Source organism: Myotis yumanensis, unplaced genomic scaffold (assembly GCF_028538775.1).
Source record: "Myotis yumanensis isolate MYYU_CA2020_CCGP unplaced genomic scaffold, mMyoYum1.0.hap1 SCAF_2, whole genome shotgun sequence".
In the NCBI taxonomy this organism is placed as follows: domain Eukaryota; kingdom Metazoa; phylum Chordata; class Mammalia; order Chiroptera; family Vespertilionidae; genus Myotis; species Myotis yumanensis.
Window position 1 is genome coordinate 196,159,093 of NW_027223753.1, and position 19,694 is coordinate 196,178,786.

Genomic DNA, 19,694 nt, shown 5'->3' on the forward strand with positions numbered 1-19,694 from the left:
TTATGGAACATTCATATGAGAGAAACTGGCAGTTGTTAGAAAGAATGAGGTTGAGCTCCAAGACAAATTATGTGAGGAAAAGCAAGGTGCAGGAACTGTGCTCAACATGCTATCATCTTTGAAAAATAATATATACACATAGATATTATCTTTGGGAGGGTATGTAAGACACTGATAACAGTTTTTGCCTCAACAGGGGCTGGGGGAGAATTAGGGAAACTATATATTTTTTGTAATGTTCTCACTTTTTACCTTTTGCATATCTTAGCTATTTAATAAACATGTTTTGAAAAATAAAGCATTGGAGTATAATTCTATATGTAATATTCATAAAAAGTTCTTTTCATGTGTACTTATATATCACAGTTCCAACTGGAATGAATTTAAGTGTTAAAAGTGGAAAAGCTCCTAGAATTAGTCACTTTCTTGGCTAACTCAACATATGGGCATTTCTCAGCCAGGGCTTGGGCCTGGTCTCTATGATGAACTTAGGAATCGTTTCAGAAAAGGCATTTTCTCTTAGGATGGACATGGTTTTTGGAAAACAATGCACTCATTTCTATCCATTTAAAGACCTCAACAACTAACCGTCGACCAATGTTCAGACAGAGAATTGAAAAAAAGGTGACTTTTCTCGAAAAAGACTTTCCAATGCATATACAATATTACAGTTTGCTTCCTTCTAAGTTAGAACAGGCCTGGGTTTCTAAGAACGAACTTGTTCCAGCAAGAATGTTTTTCTAAACTCTCACAGCTATTTCATGTTCTGGACCATTAATGATTATGGACTGATAAGAGTCTTCAGCTACCAGTAAAATTTTAAGAAATACGATGGAAATAAGATGTTTTTCAGATGTCTCTTATTCCAAGCCCAGTCTCTGTGGCTTCCTACAATGCTGTGCCAGAGAAGGAGAGCAAGTAGTACTTACTACTCCTCCTGGGAATAAAACCTGCCCCACGATAAATAAATCATTTGTGCATATAAAAGTTTTATTTGAAAGAAAAATTGCTGTCAATAACCCGAAATAGCTGTGGAAATGACATTCAGTATCTATTTTTAAAAAATGCATTAAATATGGATCCAGTGGAATCGTAAGGAATTAATTCGCTTGGAGGCAAAATTTCCATCAGCATCAAGGTGGCTGTGAGACTCTGGCAGGGGCAGAGCCTGGGGAGTGGCCTGCGGTTTGATGCCAGTGGGGCTGCAGGAAGGACAAATGGCTCATTAGAAAGAAGCCTTGGTAACAACACCCCAGAGAACAGCTGCGCGTGAAGCTGAGTCAGAAAACATAACCCTACGGAGGAGGAGCCAAGAGGAACTGCTCGCCCTCAGCGGTCAGCGCGTGGATAGCAGCTTTGAGCTTATCATCTGAGAAGTGAATGTCATCAGTTCTTGGCAGAGTCTACCCCTCTGTGAAGCGGGTTCAGATGCAAGGTGTTTTGGACACTTGCTAGGCTGTTGGTCTTACGCTGCAGCATGAGCCCAGCAGAGCAAGCCAGAGTCAGGATCCCAGGAGCCTTACCAGGCGGCAGGCCTGTTATCTGTGCCAACAGCACCTGATCACTGGGGAGGAAGTTATTAAAAAGTGGGTCGTTGCCCGGCCAGCATGGCTCCATAATTAAGAGTCGACCTGTGAACCAGGAGGTCATGGTTCCATTCCCAGTTGGGGCATATGCCTGGGTTGTGGGCTTGATCCCCAGTGTGGGGCATGCAGGAGGCAGCCAATCAATGATTCTCTCTCATCATTGATGTTTCTATCTCTCTCCACCTCTCTCTTCCTCTCTGAAATCAATAAAAATAAAAATAATTTTTAAAAAAGTGGGTCACTGAAGAGGGCTGGGCCAACTCCAGGTCAGGGTCCCTTGTCCTCAAGATCAGCTTTCAGGGAAGGCTTCTGTGGCCCTTGAGGTCACACACCCTCTGTTGTTCTTGGAGAAGGAGGGAGAGGGTTGTGGTGTGGGCCCTGGCTAGTGGAGGTGGAGAGAGAGGAACCTGAGAGAGACAGAATAATTCAGACAGGACTCTGGAAATCACAACTGGACGTGACTCTGTCCCAGGGAGGGGCTGCTCTAGTACAGGCAGCAAATATGTTGGACAGTCAGGTGGAGATTGGTGTGACAAGTATAAATAATCTTGGAGTTGGACTTGTATTTCTACCTTCTATTTTTGAGATCCCTCTTTGGAGTCACTCAGCCTAGTATTGGTTGACTTTCTGTATGAAGCATACTCTGTCTCTAAGGTCAAGGTCTTTAGTATCAATGGTTCAAGCTACAGATTTACTATTCCATAATTTGTCTTAGAATCAGGGTTGGAAGGGGCAGTAGAGATCTGACCCACTCATTGTAGAGATGAGGAAACCGAGGGCTAGAAGAGTTAAGGAACTTGGATGATGCTATCAGAAAAGCTGGGGCTAGGATTCAAGGTTTTCTCCACCAAGCAGAGTCCTCTGCTATTTGAAAAGTAGCATTAATTTCCTGCTTTTGCATTCTGCTCACACTTCTATTTATTCACTGTGTTTCAAATTATGTGGTCCATTTCCCTGCCCCAAAGAGAAGTGACTATGTTGGTTCAGCAGAAATTTTCCAAGAGCTGAGCTGAGAAAGGGAGAGAAAGAAAGAAAGAAAGGGGGAGCAGAGGGAGAGAGAGCAAGAGCAAGAATGCAAACCTATACATCAGAGCCTACAAAGGTTAATGTGACCAAAGGAATGTTAATCGACAAACACTATCCAGATTTAACAACACTCGAGACATTATAAACTGACACCCGTACAAACATATGAAATACAGAAAATAGGATTAACCTTGGTCTTCAGGGGAGGTCATGCCTGCTTAAGGGCAATCCATCGTCAGCTGGCTGATATCTTGATATGGCCTAAGATTTTGCACTTAAGTATGGCAGGCAATATTCATGCACTGCCAAGTGAAAAGGGATTTGGTATTTTCCAGTTCAATAAATGCAAACAAACCACATAATTTGGCATTAAGTAGATTGTGTTTTATCAGACTTTTCCAGTCCTGCAGTCTGTGTTGATCCAATCAACTAAATTATTGCCACTCTGGTTATCTGTGAATAAAAAACACAATTACAATTCCTGGGGCCTTACCTGCCACCTCCGCCTGTAACACGTCTGATGGTGGTGAAATATCCCAGTCTGCTGAGTCATAGTCATTTTCTCCCTCCATCACTTAGGGTGGGTCCGTGATGCACAGTGACAGTTTGGGGACATAAGCTGCCTAATATTTTTATGTCCCAGTCTTATCTTGGCTAATCTCCACCTTATTCCTTAAGAATGGGAATTCTTCTGCACCTCTGCACACACTCAACAAACATTACTGATCGAGTGTTCATCATACAAAGGTACTGAAGATACAAAGGTTCCCTCCAGGAACTCACAGTCTCGTGGTAAAGATATAGGTCTAAATAAATAATGAAAAGGTTGTGTGGTAACATAGTGCCCGGGTGGTGATTGGAAAGTCTGTCCAAGTGCCACAAGCCCTGTTTCTTCTTCCATTAGTTCGTCTCTGTACTCCTTGACCTTCATTCTTAGAGGCAGCCGTCACGTTGACACCCATCCGGAAGTTGGCTAGTGTTAGACACCGGAAAGGTCCCACACCACCTCGCCTTCATCTCACTGGCCATTTTCATACCTATCCCCTGCTTTCACAGGCAGATGTGAGGAAGCTTTAAGTCAATAAAGGGGGAAGGGGAAGGGGGTGTAAACGATGATCAATTAAGATGAAGGACAGAAGTATTGGAACATCACTTATATTCATTTTTATGTAAGAAATTTTAACATATGTAATACTTTCAACAATGAAGTTGTTTTTTTTTTAATTCAAAAGAAAAATATTAAATTTCCCCAACTTTTAACTTTTATGACACTGACACCCTCATTAGGCCTGTCTGTTGGATGGGCACATATCAAGTAGGTGTGGTACCCTCAGGAAAAAGTGAGTTCTCAGAGCAGAGGGAGGCATCTGCAGTCTTTTGGCTGTCAGATATTGGAACATATTTCAGGTTATCAGTGGTTGGTTGAGTGGACTTAAGAATTATATTATCCAAAATCTAGGGTTGCCAAACTATGGCCATGGTCAAATCCAGCCTGCTGCTTATGTTTGCAAGTAAAGCCATGCTCACTGATTTACGTACTGTCTGTGTCTGCTTTCAGATAGCAGTGGCAGAGTTGAGCAGTGTGGGGGTCAGGAGTCAGTCTCCTGGGGATGTGCCATTCTGGCATGAAGATTATTTCGAGCTGAAAACAATTAAAACCCAACAAACTCAAGAAGAGTTTTTGTTGTTGTTGTTGTTTGTGTGTGTGTTTTTTTAACTTCCATCCCAACTCTCCTTGCCTAAAGAGATTCAGATAAATAAGTGTATAAAACAAGTAAGTGTATCACAGAAGTACTGCTTCAGGAAAGGAACCTTAGGATAATTACCTTAGTATTTTCACTTACGCACATATGAAATTAAGTGTGGCAGACAGGGAGGATACAAGCAAAACTCTGCTGCTAGATTCCCCGTAGTGCCCCTTTGTTTCTGGTGGCCCTGCAAGAATTTGTTTAGCAAACGTTTGCCCTTTCTCTCCTACCTGTGAATTGCCTACTTTCCCCTCCCTTAGTCTAAAATGACATATATACCTCATTTAGCCTCACTGTCTTTGGAATTTTCATGCTTACGTGAATTCCCTGTATGCATACATTAAAATTTGATTTTCTCCTGTTAAACTGCTGTATGTTATTTAAATTATTCAACCAACCAGAAGAACTAAAGGAGTAAGGGTCAGTAGTTGCAACAGAGATTGTATGGCCTGAAAAACTGGAAACATTTACTATCAGGCCCTTTACGGACAACATTGGCCAAGTTCCACCCACAAAATTGTTCAATTTTTGAAAATTTTTATAAGATGGGGAGAGAGGATAGTGGCCATGAAAATCTTGATATCACACCAAGGTTTACTGGTTATTTCATGACAAAGTTCTTAAAAGAAAGGTAGAATTAAAGATGAATTATGCATGTTTATTTTATGAAAACACTAATGTTTCAAAGTTGCTGGCCTTTTATTCTGATGACAAGTAGCTGACTCTAGTGACCAAGAAGATATTTTTGAAAACAAAACAAAACAAAAAACAAACACAAAACAAAAAAACCCCACACACATTTAAACTATCGTTTTAAGTGAAACTATCTTTTCACTTTGGAACAATGTGTGAGAAATGATTGTTTATTTCACAGAAAACCTTCTGTGGAGAGAACATTTTGAAAAAAAGTATTTTGATGTGTTCCTCCTTTGTGTGAGTGTGCTTCTAAAAAAAATAAGTGTATCACAGAAAATTGTTCATATGTATATTCTTAGACACTTGGAAGCAGAATTTTTTCAGTTTAAAAGCCATCTAAATGAAGAGTTTCAATAGAATTTGAAGCCATATGTTAAAATTACACAAATACAACACTTTTCTACTGGTTTTCAAAAATGACTGGCATCTGGAAATATGAATATTTACTAGCTGAATTTCAACAGAAATCTTTGTCTAAGGAGGTTAAGAATGAAAAAATGAGCATCGTGATTTAGTAAGCTCACTCAATGGTGGACTTCTTTTCCCATATGGACATGTGTCTTTTGTGATATACTTTTCCCAGCTACTATTATTATTTTGTTTTTAGCGAAAACAAAAAAATATTTGTGTACATTTAATAAATATAAAAAACTACATTTCTTGTTTTTAAATTTTTTAAATCTTTTATTTTATATTATTTACTTCATCTTTTTCTTACTCAGTTCATATCTATTTTTGTGTCAGTTTTATAATGTATGTAGTTTGTTAGTGGAGAAGAAGATATATGCAATTATGAATAAATAAATATGTATACATTGGGATGCATGCCTCCCAAATATTTTAAAAAAAATAGGAATGTATCATTACAGTGTTTGGAGACCACTGACTTTGAGTGTGAATTTGGAATTTAGGTGACAAGTTTAAATAGGGCTCTGCCACTCACTGGCTACATTCTATTGATCAGAATAATTTATTATAAGTCTTATTTTCTCAACTGTAAAATTGAGATAATTCCCGTGAGACACTTAATACAGAATCTAACACATAGTAAATGTTCAATAAATATTAATAACTGTTTGATAAACATCAGTAAACAATATTATTGTACCTAAATATCTCCACATTCTCCAGTCTTCTAGGGTCACCCTTTTCTTGATTATCCCAATAGAATAACTCAATCCCTCTCATCTCACTTATTTATGGGAAGAGCAGCATACATCCCTGAATTTCTACAGAGGGTGCTTAAATTCGGGATAGTTTCATTTTCCTGCTGTTTGCTTGGTGCCTCTCTCCTGATTCAGTTGTCCATCACCTGCAGGCTTCTGTCCTGCTCCTTCTCCACACGTCCCCAAGAGTGGACATAGCCTCCTTTCCAGCATTTCTTAAGACTCAAGGCTGTTGTAAGACTTATGACTTCGGAATAACACAGGGTAAATACAGTTCAGAACAGTAAGCAACTTAAAATTTAGATATCACAGTTCCCTCTCTAAATTCATGGACTACTGCCCACTGCTGGGAATGTCTTGCTGATTCTGTACAGCCCTAGGCCCAGACTGTCTTCCTGTTGTTGGCACAGTTCTTTCCCTTCAGAGAACTTTCTGCCTTCTTAGTTCTTCCTTGAATTCAGAGTCCAGCCTGTTTCTCAGACCAGCACAGCCTACTCTGTTATGCCAAGGTCTTAAGCACAGCTTCAGTCTGGGCATTAAACTCCTCTAGGAATATCATTAACACTTATGAGTGAATAACGCTCCCTGAAGTTGTTCAATAAGGAAGCGCTGACCTTTTCCATCAAGAGTGGAGGTGGACGGGAACACTTGACTTTCAAACTCAATAAGCCATTAATATCACTTCCTAAATAAAAAAAACCTGGAGTCTTTCCCGAATTCAAAATTATCAGATTGAATTCTGAAAGCAGGGGCTCAAGTTAAAAAATTTTATGCTTCCTTTCTCCTATGAGTCTTTATAATGGATCTGGGCAATAAAAAATTGTATTATCCCTACTTTCTAGATCTTTTTTTCTTTTCCTTTCTCTGTAATCAAGTCCTATAGGGCTTGATTTCTTCCCCTTTCCAACACCACCACCACTAAAAATAACAATACTATCATCACCATCACCAGCTTTATGACCCTTATGACCCACATAACAACTTAGATCATGACATCACTGACCCCACTATCACCCTCACCATCAGCATATCATCTTCTCCATCAACACCATGGCTACCGTCACTCACATCACAGTCACCACATCATGAAGGACCACTGTTATCACCTCAGTGGTTATGATCACCATCACCATAGCCATCTCTACCTCCTTGTTGGCTTTTCGGAGACCCTGTGGCAATTCTGTGAAAAAGCTGCCAAAGCTCTCTAGAGATTTTATTTTGGGAATTCTATAGGCATGTCTTCCAGCTGTCTGCTTCCAACTTTTTTTTTTTTTTTTTTCTCATTAGATACTTTTCCCCCTGTTTCTATAGAGAGAGCTAGAATAAAACCCGTATTCTATTCCTGAACTCTTGTTTGTATACAGCCCAAATGCAGGCTTTAACATTGGCCTCTTGAGACTTGGGTCTGATCCTGAGCCTCATCAAACATATGGCCATGCTTCTGTAACGGTTTTCTACCCTTTTCACCCTGCTGTCTCCCTTTGTCTTCAGAGAAATCTCCTTGCTCTATTTTCTGGTCCTGGAGAGTACGTCCACCATCCAAACAACTCTAACCCTTGAAAAAGGGGTGTGTGTGAAGTGTAATGTGAACCCTTGCCTTTAGAAGCTTCTGTATGCCGTTGGCCATCCTATGACAGAAACCCACCCAAAGTTTTTCATCCACGTGGGACCCCAGGAAGAGACTATCTGCCACTATTGGAGCCAGTTGGTTCCTCATCTACTCTGCCCTCTAATGTGAGGTTTCTGTTGAACCAAAACAGCAGGGATGGGATGGCTTTTCAACTGGTGGATGTATCAGAACAATGGTGGAAGCTCGTAGTTTCCTGATCCACCACGCCCCCGGAGTGGAGAATATGAGCGTTTAGCATGCCTTCACAAATAATATCAGACACAAAGCATAGCCTTCCTAAAGGCTTTTAATTTTCTTCTTGAATTGAATATGGTCTAGTATAGAACAGGGAAGGAATACAAATTAGGTTTTTAAAAATAATAATGCTTTCCCCGTGATTAGGAGCACAGCTATAGTAAGAGCAAGAAGCAAAATTTTAATAGAATACCTGGACATCTTGAGTAACAAATCAAACTAACTTTGGTTCAATTATTAGACTGAATGAAAGTGGTGTATAGCATAGGTGGCAGCAGGCTAGAAGTAAGATTTTACTGAAACAGAGCCAGATTCATTCACTCACACATTGTCTATGACTGCTTTTGTGCTCCAATGGCAGGGTTGAGTAGCTGTGAAATTCTGTATGACTCATCAAGTCTAAAATATTTACTCTCAGGCTCTTTTAGAAAAAGTTTGTTAAGCCTTGCTCTAAATAACAAATACTTTTCTCTTCCTGGAACTGGCAGGAACATGAGTTGTACTGGTCTTTCTTTATATCATAGAAGTAAAGGCTGATATCCCAGTTAAGGCATTAGAAGTAGGGAGTAGTATTTGGTCCTAACCAATAATATAAGTAGCCTTTCAACTATCAGTCAAGTTTACTTTATTTGAGATTAGAGCTAAGACCCCAGCTAATAATAGTCTCTTTGCTCTGCTTCCTTTGGGCAAATACCTCCTCAAAGATCTTATGGGAAGATGAAGTGATTGATCCAAGGCAGAACTGGGTTTGCCCAGAATTGGATATCTCAGTCAGAATACTGCCTGGTAACACCTTAATTCCATTAGATGTTGGTTTGTCTCAATGGCGAAAGTTAGCTGAGTTTGCTTGCTGGGAATGAATGAGATGATTTAACTTTATCATCCTCAAGTAGGCTTATCTCACTGCCAGGAGCTCAAGGCCTGTCCTAAATTCTGAGGGATGAAAGTCCATTTCTGATGCTGCTCATTGCCAACCTCATGTCTCTTCCCAAATTTTGATTGAGAACTAGTCTTTCGTTGCAGTTCCATGAAGGTGGGAGGTTGGCTTTGGTGTAAGAGATGTAGTAGACAGAGTTAACTTTTTGTTTTCATTATATTGTGGTTAGCTGTATTTATTATCTTTTTAGTTTATAAATATATCAATCTTCAATTTGGTCACATTCAAGTCCTTGGACTCAAGTAATAAGAAGTCAGCATTCTTACTGTGCTAAATGTTCTACATAAATTCTCCTTTAATCCTTCTATGGCCCATGAGGTTTTTTATTATCAAGTCTTTGAGATGCTAATCTGCTCAAGTACCCCACATAGAGATAATGATGCTAGGATTCCAACCAAAGTGTCTAACCAGAGTCTTTGTTCCTGCCCCCCATGCTGCAAAGGTCTTCTAAATGTCAGTCCATAGGAAGACCCAAGTCTCACATTAAAAATAGCTGCATTTAGAATCTGGAAGTTTCATAAACCAGATAGTAGTAAATCCAGTTTTAAATCTTTTTATAGGCTTTTTGAAACATCGTTTCTGCTTCCATATCTATTTGGTCTTTAAGTAAATGGACACCTAGAGTCTTTGTGAAAATAGATTGAAAAAGTTTCCCAAGGAGTGCCCTTTAATGCAATCTCTTGACTTAATCTTGCAAAACAACATGTGTGACAGGTAATTGCTGGTTTTTCTCCCCAACAGCCATTTTCTTTTTTCCTAACCAAACCCCAATTTTGTTCAGGTGACTAGACAATTGAACCAGTTGACTACCTGCTTCATGGATCACTCCCCTGCCCTAGAGAGTGAATGTTGGTTAGTCCAAATCATTTGTAGTGATTCTGTCTCCTTGCCAGGGATTGCTTTAGGCATGGGCATGTAATGCAACCAGGACAGCAAGACAAAAATGGCAGTCCTAAGTGAAACAAGCCAGTCAATGAAAGAAAAATATCACATGATCTCACTCATTTATAGATAATTAAGACCATTATAAACTGATGAGCAAAAATAGTTACAGAGGCAGAGCAACATCAAACAGACTGTCAAACTACAGTGGGAAGGTCAGGGAGGTTTCGGGGGGTGGGTAAGAGATCAACCGAAGGACTTGTATGCATGCATATAAGCATAACCAATGGACACAAGACACTGGGGGGTATGGGAGGCTAGGGGAAGGTCAAGAGGAGAAAAAAAAGGAGACATATATAATACTCTTTGTAATACTTTAAGCAATAAAAAAAGAAACAATAATAATAATAATAATAATAATAAAATGGCAGTCCACTGGGGTGCTTTTGTAAAGTCTTTCTAGGTCTTGAAAGGAAAAAAAAGGCACTAGATTAAGGTAATTTCTTCCTACTTCTCAATGTTGCAAATGAGATGTAGAATTTAGGGCCAGAGCAGTCATCTTGTAATCATGAAGAGAGAACCAAGAGAATCATTCAAAATCTTTGGAAATATTGCACCTTTGGAATAACCTGTTCCCAACTGCTGTTATGAGAGATAAAGAATTCATTATATTCATTCTGACAATGACACCTTTATTTACCAAAACAATCTGATTATTGTGACCCTCTCTATAAGACTCTTTTGGAATAACATACAATAGAGAAAAGCAAAGCTAATTGGATGTTCCTTTTGATCAAAGCAAAATTTCAAATGAGGTCTTCTGCTAAGAAGTTCCTGATTACGAAAAAATAACAAGCTGGCTAAGAGTGGAGTTATTTTTAATAAGGTTTGAGACTTTAACAAAGTCTCTACAATTCCTTAACAACTGAACTAACTTAAAGGAAGCTACTTTATATCCTGGGTCACCTGCTCTCTGAGTTGCCCCAACCTATAAACCCCACACTCCACAGTGCCCTTTTAAGAAGGAATTGTAGGGGGTTCTAAGAGTTAATCAACAGATATGTGGGGTGTTTTTTTTTTCCTTTTCAACTAGCTGTGTACTCTTTCCTATGTAAGAACAAGAGACCACTCAAAGGAAGTTGGAATATGCAAAGTAAACCCGCTATAAACAACTTCAAATGCTAAAATTTTCTATCCCTACATCTTTTCACCAATCAATTCTCTAAAGCAATTTGCTTTCATGAGGACTGGGCTATCTAAGTATAGTGCTTGTCTTTATTCAGTATTTAAGTACCTCCTTAAAGAAGCCTTATTCTTTTTTAATTTTATTTTTATTATTGAGGTATTATAGATGTCCCCCATTCCCTCCCCATCCCCTGAGCCCTCCTCAACCCAACCCTGCCCCAACCCTGGCCTTCATCTCACTCACTAATGTCTATGTCCTTGGGCTATGCATATATGCATATAAATTCTTTCTCTCTCCCTCCGTGCCCCCCCGCCTCCCCCCCTCCCCCCCTTAAGATCTGTCAGTCTGTTCCAGTCTTTGGACCTATTTGTCAGTTTATTTTATTCATTAGATTCTACATATAAGTGAAATAATATGGTACAGTATTTGTCTTTCTCTGACTGGCTTATTTTGCTTAGCAATAATACACTCCAGGCCCCTCCATGCTGTCTCAAAGGGTAAGAGTTCCTTTTTTTTTTTTTTTTTTTTTTACAGTTGCATAGTATTCCATTGTGTTAATGTACCACAACTTTTTTATACACTCATCTACTGATGGGTACTTGGGCTGTTTTCAGATCTTAGCTATTGTAGACAATGCTGCTATGAACATAGGGGTGCATATATTCTTTCTGATTGGTGTTTCAGGATTCTTAGGATATATTTCCAGAAGTGGGATCACTGGGTAAAGAAGCTTTATTTTAAACAAGGTTTGTACTTAATATATATATATATATATATTTTATATACAGACATATATATCACTCTTGGAAAGCTATTGGTAGTCTACTCCCTTAGAATTTCATATAATCTTCTAAAATTTCCAATAAGCATTTGAATTTTTCATATTTGGAGTGCTCTTTTTAATTATTAATTTATATTACAACTAGAGACCTGGTGCATGAAATTTGTACACTGGGCGGGGGAGGGGGGAGCATCCCTCAGCCCAGCCTGCACCTTCTCCAATCTGGGACCCCACAGGGCCTAACCGGCAGTCAGACATCCCTCTCACAATCTAGGACTGCTGGCTCCCAACCGCTCACCTGCCTGCCTGCCTGCCTGATTGCCCCCTAACCACTCCCCTGCCAGCCTGATCAATGCCTAACTGCTCCCCTGCTGTCCCGATCGCCCCCAACTGCCCTCCCCTGCTGTCCTTATCACCCACAACTGCCCTTCCCTTCTGGCCGTCTTGTGACCACATGGGGGCGTCCATCTTGTGCAAGGGTGTGATGGTCAATTTGCATATTACCGCTTTATTACATAGGACATTCATGCACTCGGGGGGTGGGGGGAGTCCCTCAGCCAAGCCTGTGACCTTTAGCAGTCCAGGAGCCCTCGGGGGATGACCTACTGATGGCTTAGGCCCACGCAGTTGGACATCCTTAGTGCTGCTGCAGAGGCAAGAGAGGCTCGCTATGCTCGCCAGCCGTCAGCCCAGGTTGTGGCTGAGCGGCACTCCCCCTGTGGGAGCACACTGACCACCAGAGGGGCAGCTCCTGTGTTGAGCATCTGCCCCTCTGGTGGTCAGTGCACACCATAGCTACCAGTCGTTCCGTCATTTGGTCGATTTGCATATTACCCTTTTATTATATAGGATAACTTCCTAAAGATTCTTCAACATAATTTTTATTTTAGTTATTACTGGTATTAGTTTCCTATTGCTGCTGTTACAAACCACCACAAACTTAGTGGTTTAAAACAATACAAATTTATTATGTTGTAGCTCTGGAGGTCAGACGTCTTAAAATCAATGTGACAGTGGGGCTGTGTTCCTCCTGGAGTCTCTAGGGTAGAATGTTTGCTTACTTTTTCTAACTTCTAGATCAGGCCACCTGCATTCCTTAGATCATGACCTCATCCTCCATCTACAAAGTCAGCAGCATAGCATCTTCCTATTTCTTTCTGACCTTCTGTCTCCCTCTTATAAAAAAGAACTTTGTGATTGCATTGGGCTCCCCAGGGTAATCTCCTCATCTCAAGACCCTTAATTTAACCGCATATGCAAAGCCTCTTTTGCCTTCTAAAACAACATATTCACAAATTCCTATGATTAGGACTTGGATATCTTAGAGGCATACCAAAGTCTTTATTTGGAATAGGATGTCTTTATTAGGCCTTCCATACCACTACTTCTATTATTACTACTGCTAGCAAAAATTTGCCAGGAACTATGCTAACTGCTTTACATTCTTCATCTCAATTAGTTCATAAACCACATACTAAGATTGTGTAACTTTCTGAGACAGGCTTGTGACTAAGCCATTGCTGATAATGACAGTAATTCATCACAAAATTGAGTAATAATGATAGAAAAATCTGCATTCCCACTCCTATCGAGCACTGACTTGTATATGCCTACAAGTTAATTATGAGATCACAAACTGTATTTTTACAAAAATGTAGTCATACGGGTAGAAATTTGCATTTAGAAGAAATTCAGCTACATTTGAGTCACTGGAAGGAAAGCTTGTAGTTACTGGGTTCAGTTAGCTTAGATCATTGAGACCAATGCTAATTAGATTTATGGTTGCTACTCCTAAATGGAACAGTTTGTTGCACTTAGCTTAAGAGACTATATGCATAACCCATGGACATAGACAATAGTGGAGTAGGCCTGGGGGTGGAGGATACAGGGTAGAAGGGGTCAATGAAGGGAAAAAGGGGACACCTGTAATACTTTCAACAAGATAAATTAAAAAAAAAAAAAAAAACTGTCTTAGACCCTTGACCAAGATGCTATGGAATGCAAATCTTCAAGTAGGACCTTTGTCAGAAAAGTGTGGCTTAATGCACAAAACCCAAAAACTCATCACTGCTATTCAAACCCAATTTATAAACCGATGGTTGCACAAGAATTTGTTAGCATTAAAAAGTCCCACATTATCATGCAATTGAGTAGCATCTGTTTAATGTACTCTTGCCACTCAAATCTGTTAGAGGCAGTCCTCAATGTACTGTGAAACACTTAGAAGTGCAGCTGATGTATCTAAACATAGGGCCCAAATGACAATTTGTCACCTAAGATTTCCTAAGTATTAGGAGGGTTAGAGGCTCTTGAACACTGGGTTGAAACTCTTAGCTGTCTGATTTAAGGCTATTTTAAGATAGAATATAATTAAGATGATAGTTATAAAAGGCTAAATATAGATAATAGTCTAGCCCAGTAATTTTCAGCCTGTTGGCTGTAAATTCTAGCAACATGTGGAAGTTATTGTAAGGAGTCCATTAATCCATTTGAGTACCAAATGTTGTCTGCAGATTATATCCTCCATATCAAATGTTGATATGGTTGTGATGAGTAATACAAATGTGCTTAAAATATCACTGAATTCATAGAAGCTTTTGGTCATTTTGCATGTTATTAATCATTATGCACTTCAGTACAATTAAGTGTGAAATTCTGAAATCCTCAAAGTGGTTGGGCACCTCTGCTCTAACTTGAATTTAGCAGAAAATACTTCTGACACACCAATGTTTCCATTCATATAAGATTAAAGCTTTAAAAGAGCTGTCACCTGAAAGTTCTATTCAGAAGTGAGTCTCCCAAAAGATGCTAAGGAGTTGAGCAATATATTAAGACTAACAATGCTGATGAAACCTTTCAATAGCATCTTTTTCTTTCTACAATGATAGTTTAAGAGTAAGTTTAGCAAGATAAAGGTAAAAAAGTCTCATTTCCTTTTTTTAACTTGCCTGAAGGAGTGCCTAAATCAATAAACTAGATGGGTCTGTTTTTAAAACCCAACACTATCCTTTCTAGGAAAATGTCTAGCTTTTAATTTGTAAATAAATGCTATCAGTTGTATAGCACTTTACAAGAAATTTTTGCATTGTAGGGTCCCAGAGTGGGAACATTCTTATCATTTGTAGTCTTTTTATTTATTTACTTATTTTTAAAGCAAGCAACTTTTTTTCGTTTTTTATTGATTTCAAAGAGGAAGGGAGAGGGATAGATAGAAACATCAATGATGTCAGAGAATCATTGATCAGCTGCCTCTTGCACTCCCCCCATTGGGGATCGATCCCCCAATCTAGGCATGTGCCATGACCAGGAATCAAACCGTGACCTCCTGATTCATAGATTCATGCTCAACTCTGAGCCACGCCAGCTGGGCTCATTTGTAGTCTTTTGAAAAAGAAAAAAAAGAAAAAACACACTATTTCAAAGATGAGAAACCACATGAAAGGTTAAGTGACTTGTCAAACACAGAAGAGGAAGCTACAATTTAAAAAAAAAAAAAATCACATAATAGCAACTTAAGTGTTGTGAATTAGATGTTAGAAAAGTGTCATACTGAATTTTCTATGCATTTTGACTATTTGATCCCAATGAAGAAAAACTGGAAACATTTTGTGGTCATCTTACCTTCCTTAAGAGGAAAAAAATACTCTGATTTAAACTGACAGGTACAGTTTGGGTGTTGACTATATTCTCTTTAGAAATCTTTACCATAGTTTAATTAACAGCAAGTTCCAACTTTCTGAAATGGTATAAATTATAGCTGGGCAAGTAGGGATAAAGATTTACTGAATGCCTTTCAGTATGTTTTAAATCCATGGAACCATTATAAAATTGAGACTGACTCCATAGTTTTTTTTTTTTTTAATATATTTGTATTGATTTCAGAGAGGAAGGTAGAGGGAGAAAGAAATAGAAACATCAAAGATATTCATTGATTAGCTGCCTCCTGCACACCCCACACTGGGGATAGAGCCCACAGCCCACAACCTGGACATGTACCCTGATCAGGAACCAAACTGGGACCTCCTGGTTCATAGCTGATGCTCAACCATTGAGCCATGCTGGCCGGGCTGACTCCATAGTTCTTGCTTAGATAAAACAACATACAATACTATATAGGAATTTCAAAATTATTACACTGGAGGTTAAATACTGCCAGATGCTCACATTTACCAATCAGATGACTAAGTTGGCTGAAAGTTAAGGTGCTTGAGAGCTGACAAGATTTCTATATTCCTTTTTCAATTTCCTTTAGCACCTGTTGGAAGGGACAACCCTGTTCATATTTTGCACTATAGCTGTTTGCTGATATAAAACATGTCCCTTTTAAGATGCCCCAAATACTTACCTGCAAAATAAAATATTCACTCTTCTCTGGTGACTTAGTCGACTGTTAGATAATATCCTTTCTGCTGATTCCCAGAGCACACATTTTAAGCAGCCGGTTCTGATTAGTTCTGCTCATTCAATCACTCATTCAACCAACCAACCAACCAACCAACCAACCAACCAACCAACCGTCACTTATAGATCATCTACTATGTGTTGAATTCAGTTATCTTAAATGGAACCAAAGCAAAAAGTTTTAAAGAATTACCAGAGCTTTTATTTTTGCTTAGTTTTATTAAAAAAATAAATATATCATAAAGCTTTTTTTTTTCTTTAGGGAGAAAAAAGGAACAAGTTTCATAAAATCAAATAAGCAAAGGTAAGGTGTCTTAACTTGAAAAAGATTGGGAATCACAGGTTTACAAGTTCTAATTGAAACAACAACTGTAACAGCCACAGTTGGCCGCTTCATGCCAATGGCAGCAAACAAGATCAACTAGAGCAAAATAAATAATGGCGTGGAAGCCCTGAAAAGTGTTTAAACAGACTGATTCACTGAGACATCAATATAGATATATCTTGCTTTAAATAACACAGAAGTTCCTGAAAAGTTTTGTGTAAATGAAATGACCACAAAATACTCAAAAAAGCTTCGTATCTGAAGGAATTCTGTGAATTCTTTTGTGAACAGCCACTTCCACTTTTGTAAATCCAGGTGTTTGCTTTGCTTAAGGCAAAGTAAACCTAGCTGCTACCTCTCTGAACTGAGATGTCAGCATATTCATCTAACACTGCTCCAGCTGGGCCAGTAGCACAACTTCCAAGTTTGTGTTTCTATTAAGTAGTGTAAAATACAGAGCTAGCCAGGGAACCCAGCTGCATCTGGCAAAGCAGGCATAGGGGTGGGATTACCACCTTTAACAATATTTCCAAGTCAGCAAATACTTTTGAGAGTCTACTTTGTGCAAAGCACAGTAATAAGCCCTATAAATTTGCTTACAGATATACTTGCTTTCTCTAAAACCTTGTCAGGGCCTATCTCTGGAACTCTAAAATAAAGTAATACTCCTAATCTTCAAAACTGGCTTTAACCAAATTAGCTGCCCAACTTCTTCAAACTGAGTGAATGATAATGGGAGAGACTTTTTCCAAGGCTGAAGTGTAACAACACGAGAATCACATATAACTGGCTAGTGAAAAATTTTGCTGATGACAAAATTTTTTCAAATAGTTCCTTCTTTTAAACTTCCTCTAAACAGAACTCTGAATTCTCAGGCAAACTCTGCAAAAGTTAAAGTCATTGGTACGCTTTGGTTTGGTGATACATTTCAGTCTGGCTGATAGAAATATTTCTTTCCACTTTGGACAGGGAGTATGTATGATAATACTAGTTCCAGTCAGTTTTATCACTGTAAATATACCAAATCCTCACTTTGTTCACAGCTTCCATTTCATTTGGCCAAACTTCTACCAGGCTTAAGTCACATTCAATTAGTTAGGCTCTTTTTTTTTTTTTTAATGCTTCTAATAACATTGCTGCCTATATGTACAAGTGTGAATGAAGAGTAGGCAATCTGTAGTCTTTCCCACACTGAGTACACTAACAACAATTAGTAAATAATTAAAGAGTAAGTGGTCATTTTAAAACTTGTTTTTCTTTAAAAATTTTTTACTTTCTAACACTTAAAAAAAATGGGTCTTAAAAGTGCCCTATTAATGTCCAATGCTGTTTCCCACTCTGTCCCACCCATCCAAAACCTGCTACAAATGCTGGATTGAGTTCATATCAAATAATTTAGCAGTACCAAGATTTTTCAAATGGAAACAGTGTTACTGACTTCTTCATATTGAATAACAAAATAAGGGTAACTCTGGTCATCATTAAAAATGACAAAAATCTGAGGCTCAAAGAAATTATCCACACAAGAGTCATATAGGTCACTGGTGACACTGCCGGGATTGACGGGAGGAGGTCTTCTCATGCCATGACTACCCATCGTATATCTGCCAGTTAGCACTTTGGCCAGAAACATGAAATGGACTCCTTTGGAGGACTTCTTAGAAAAATTATGAGAGTAGCTTGCCTTCTTTGCAAAATAACTGCCTTGTCCAAACATTGTAGCATGCTTTCCACAGACTCGAGGGTCAAAGTTGTGCTTGCAGATTCCATCTACCACATCCTGGGATGTTCCATGAAATAAGTGCCTCTCGTTTATTATTCTGTCACGGCCACACATTTTTCTGTTCATATATTCTTTTTTCCTAATGCAAGAGTGGATAGGGAATTCAGAAGAAAGAAGGTATGCATCAATTTAAAAGGCATGATGTGGTCATAAACTTCCTTATGGTTTCAATGGGGAAGAGATGTTAAAGAGCAAAATGCTATCAATGATCACATTAAAAGTTTAAGCTTATCATTTCCACTGCAGACAAAAGCCCTTTCTTTTTTTCTCTACCAACTGTTCACATGCTTTCTCTTCCACTTTAAAACTAGTTTTCACATTTTACCTTTTCAGAATGCCTTCCTTGTCCAATTTCACCAACCTAATGCCTCTTAATTATGAGATTCCTCAAACCTGCATGTATTTCTTTTGCACTACATTAATTTGTTTGTTGACTTGAGAGGCAGCCTAGTAGAGTAATTAAGAGCAAGATTTCTGGTGCTAGACTGCTAGGGTCCAAATTCTAGCATCTTATTCACTCTATGTCCTTTGGCAAATTACCAACCTTTCCTATGACTCAGTTTCCTCCCTGTAAAATGTAGACTGCAGTACTCCACTCCTACTTACAGGTCTGTTATAAGGATTATATGAGAGTTAACATATAAAAAACACAAACATATTAATTTCTATGCAAGTCTTTACTGTTAGGTTCCACACTTGTCCTTAGCTATATTAAGAAAAGCTCTTTTAAACTTTTCATACTACTGACTCACCTTTTATATTTCTCCCAAAGAAACTGGTTTTGGACTCTCAATATTTGCAAAATTCTATATTTAAATTCAGGCACAGTCTTATGAAAAAGATTGTAAATAATTCGATAACTTTTGTCCTCTGAAGAAACAGGCACTTGGATAAAGTCCTGAGATGGATGCATATAAACCCAAGTTTCAGGGTAAAAGTTTGCTGAGGTGACCCCATCTGGGCAGATGATTTGTGATGATGAGGTTGCTTCGAGAGGTGAAGGAGCCTGCGTGGGAACACCACCAAGTGTCCTAGAAGGGAGAAGAAGAAATGTCAACGTCAACCACTCAGAACATTTCACATTAGAATACACTATAGCAATACCTAATATTATAATCTGTATAGCTTAAAAGCTTGTTTAAAAAACAATATATAAAATGCTATTGATTAAAGACAAAAGAAATCTTAGAACAAAAACTGCCTTTATACAGATATATTTGTTTCCTCCTGGCCTCCTGTTTGTGGGAAAAACTACAGAATATACTGTTGCAAGGTAAGCAAACAAGAACAAATTTATAAATATCTTTTTTTAA

At 38.6% G+C, this 19,694-nt stretch overlaps 1 protein-coding gene across 1 annotated transcript in view; it reads right to left on the bottom strand.

The window, feature by feature from the left end:
• Positions 1-16,458: 16,458 nt before the first annotated feature.
• The window catches only part of TIPARP (TCDD inducible poly(ADP-ribose) polymerase), a 29,809-nt gene continuing 26,573 nt past the window's right edge, over positions 16,459-19,694 (bottom strand). Inside the window, exons 5-6 of the mRNA XM_070406931.1 lie at positions 19,134-19,412; positions 16,459-18,460 (exon numbers count right to left, since the gene is read on the bottom strand). Of these exons, the coding sequence (XP_070263032.1) occupies positions 18,013-18,460; positions 19,134-19,412 (727 nt within the window). The 3' untranslated portion in view covers positions 16,459-18,012. The remainder of the gene's footprint in view (positions 18,461-19,133; positions 19,413-19,694) is intronic.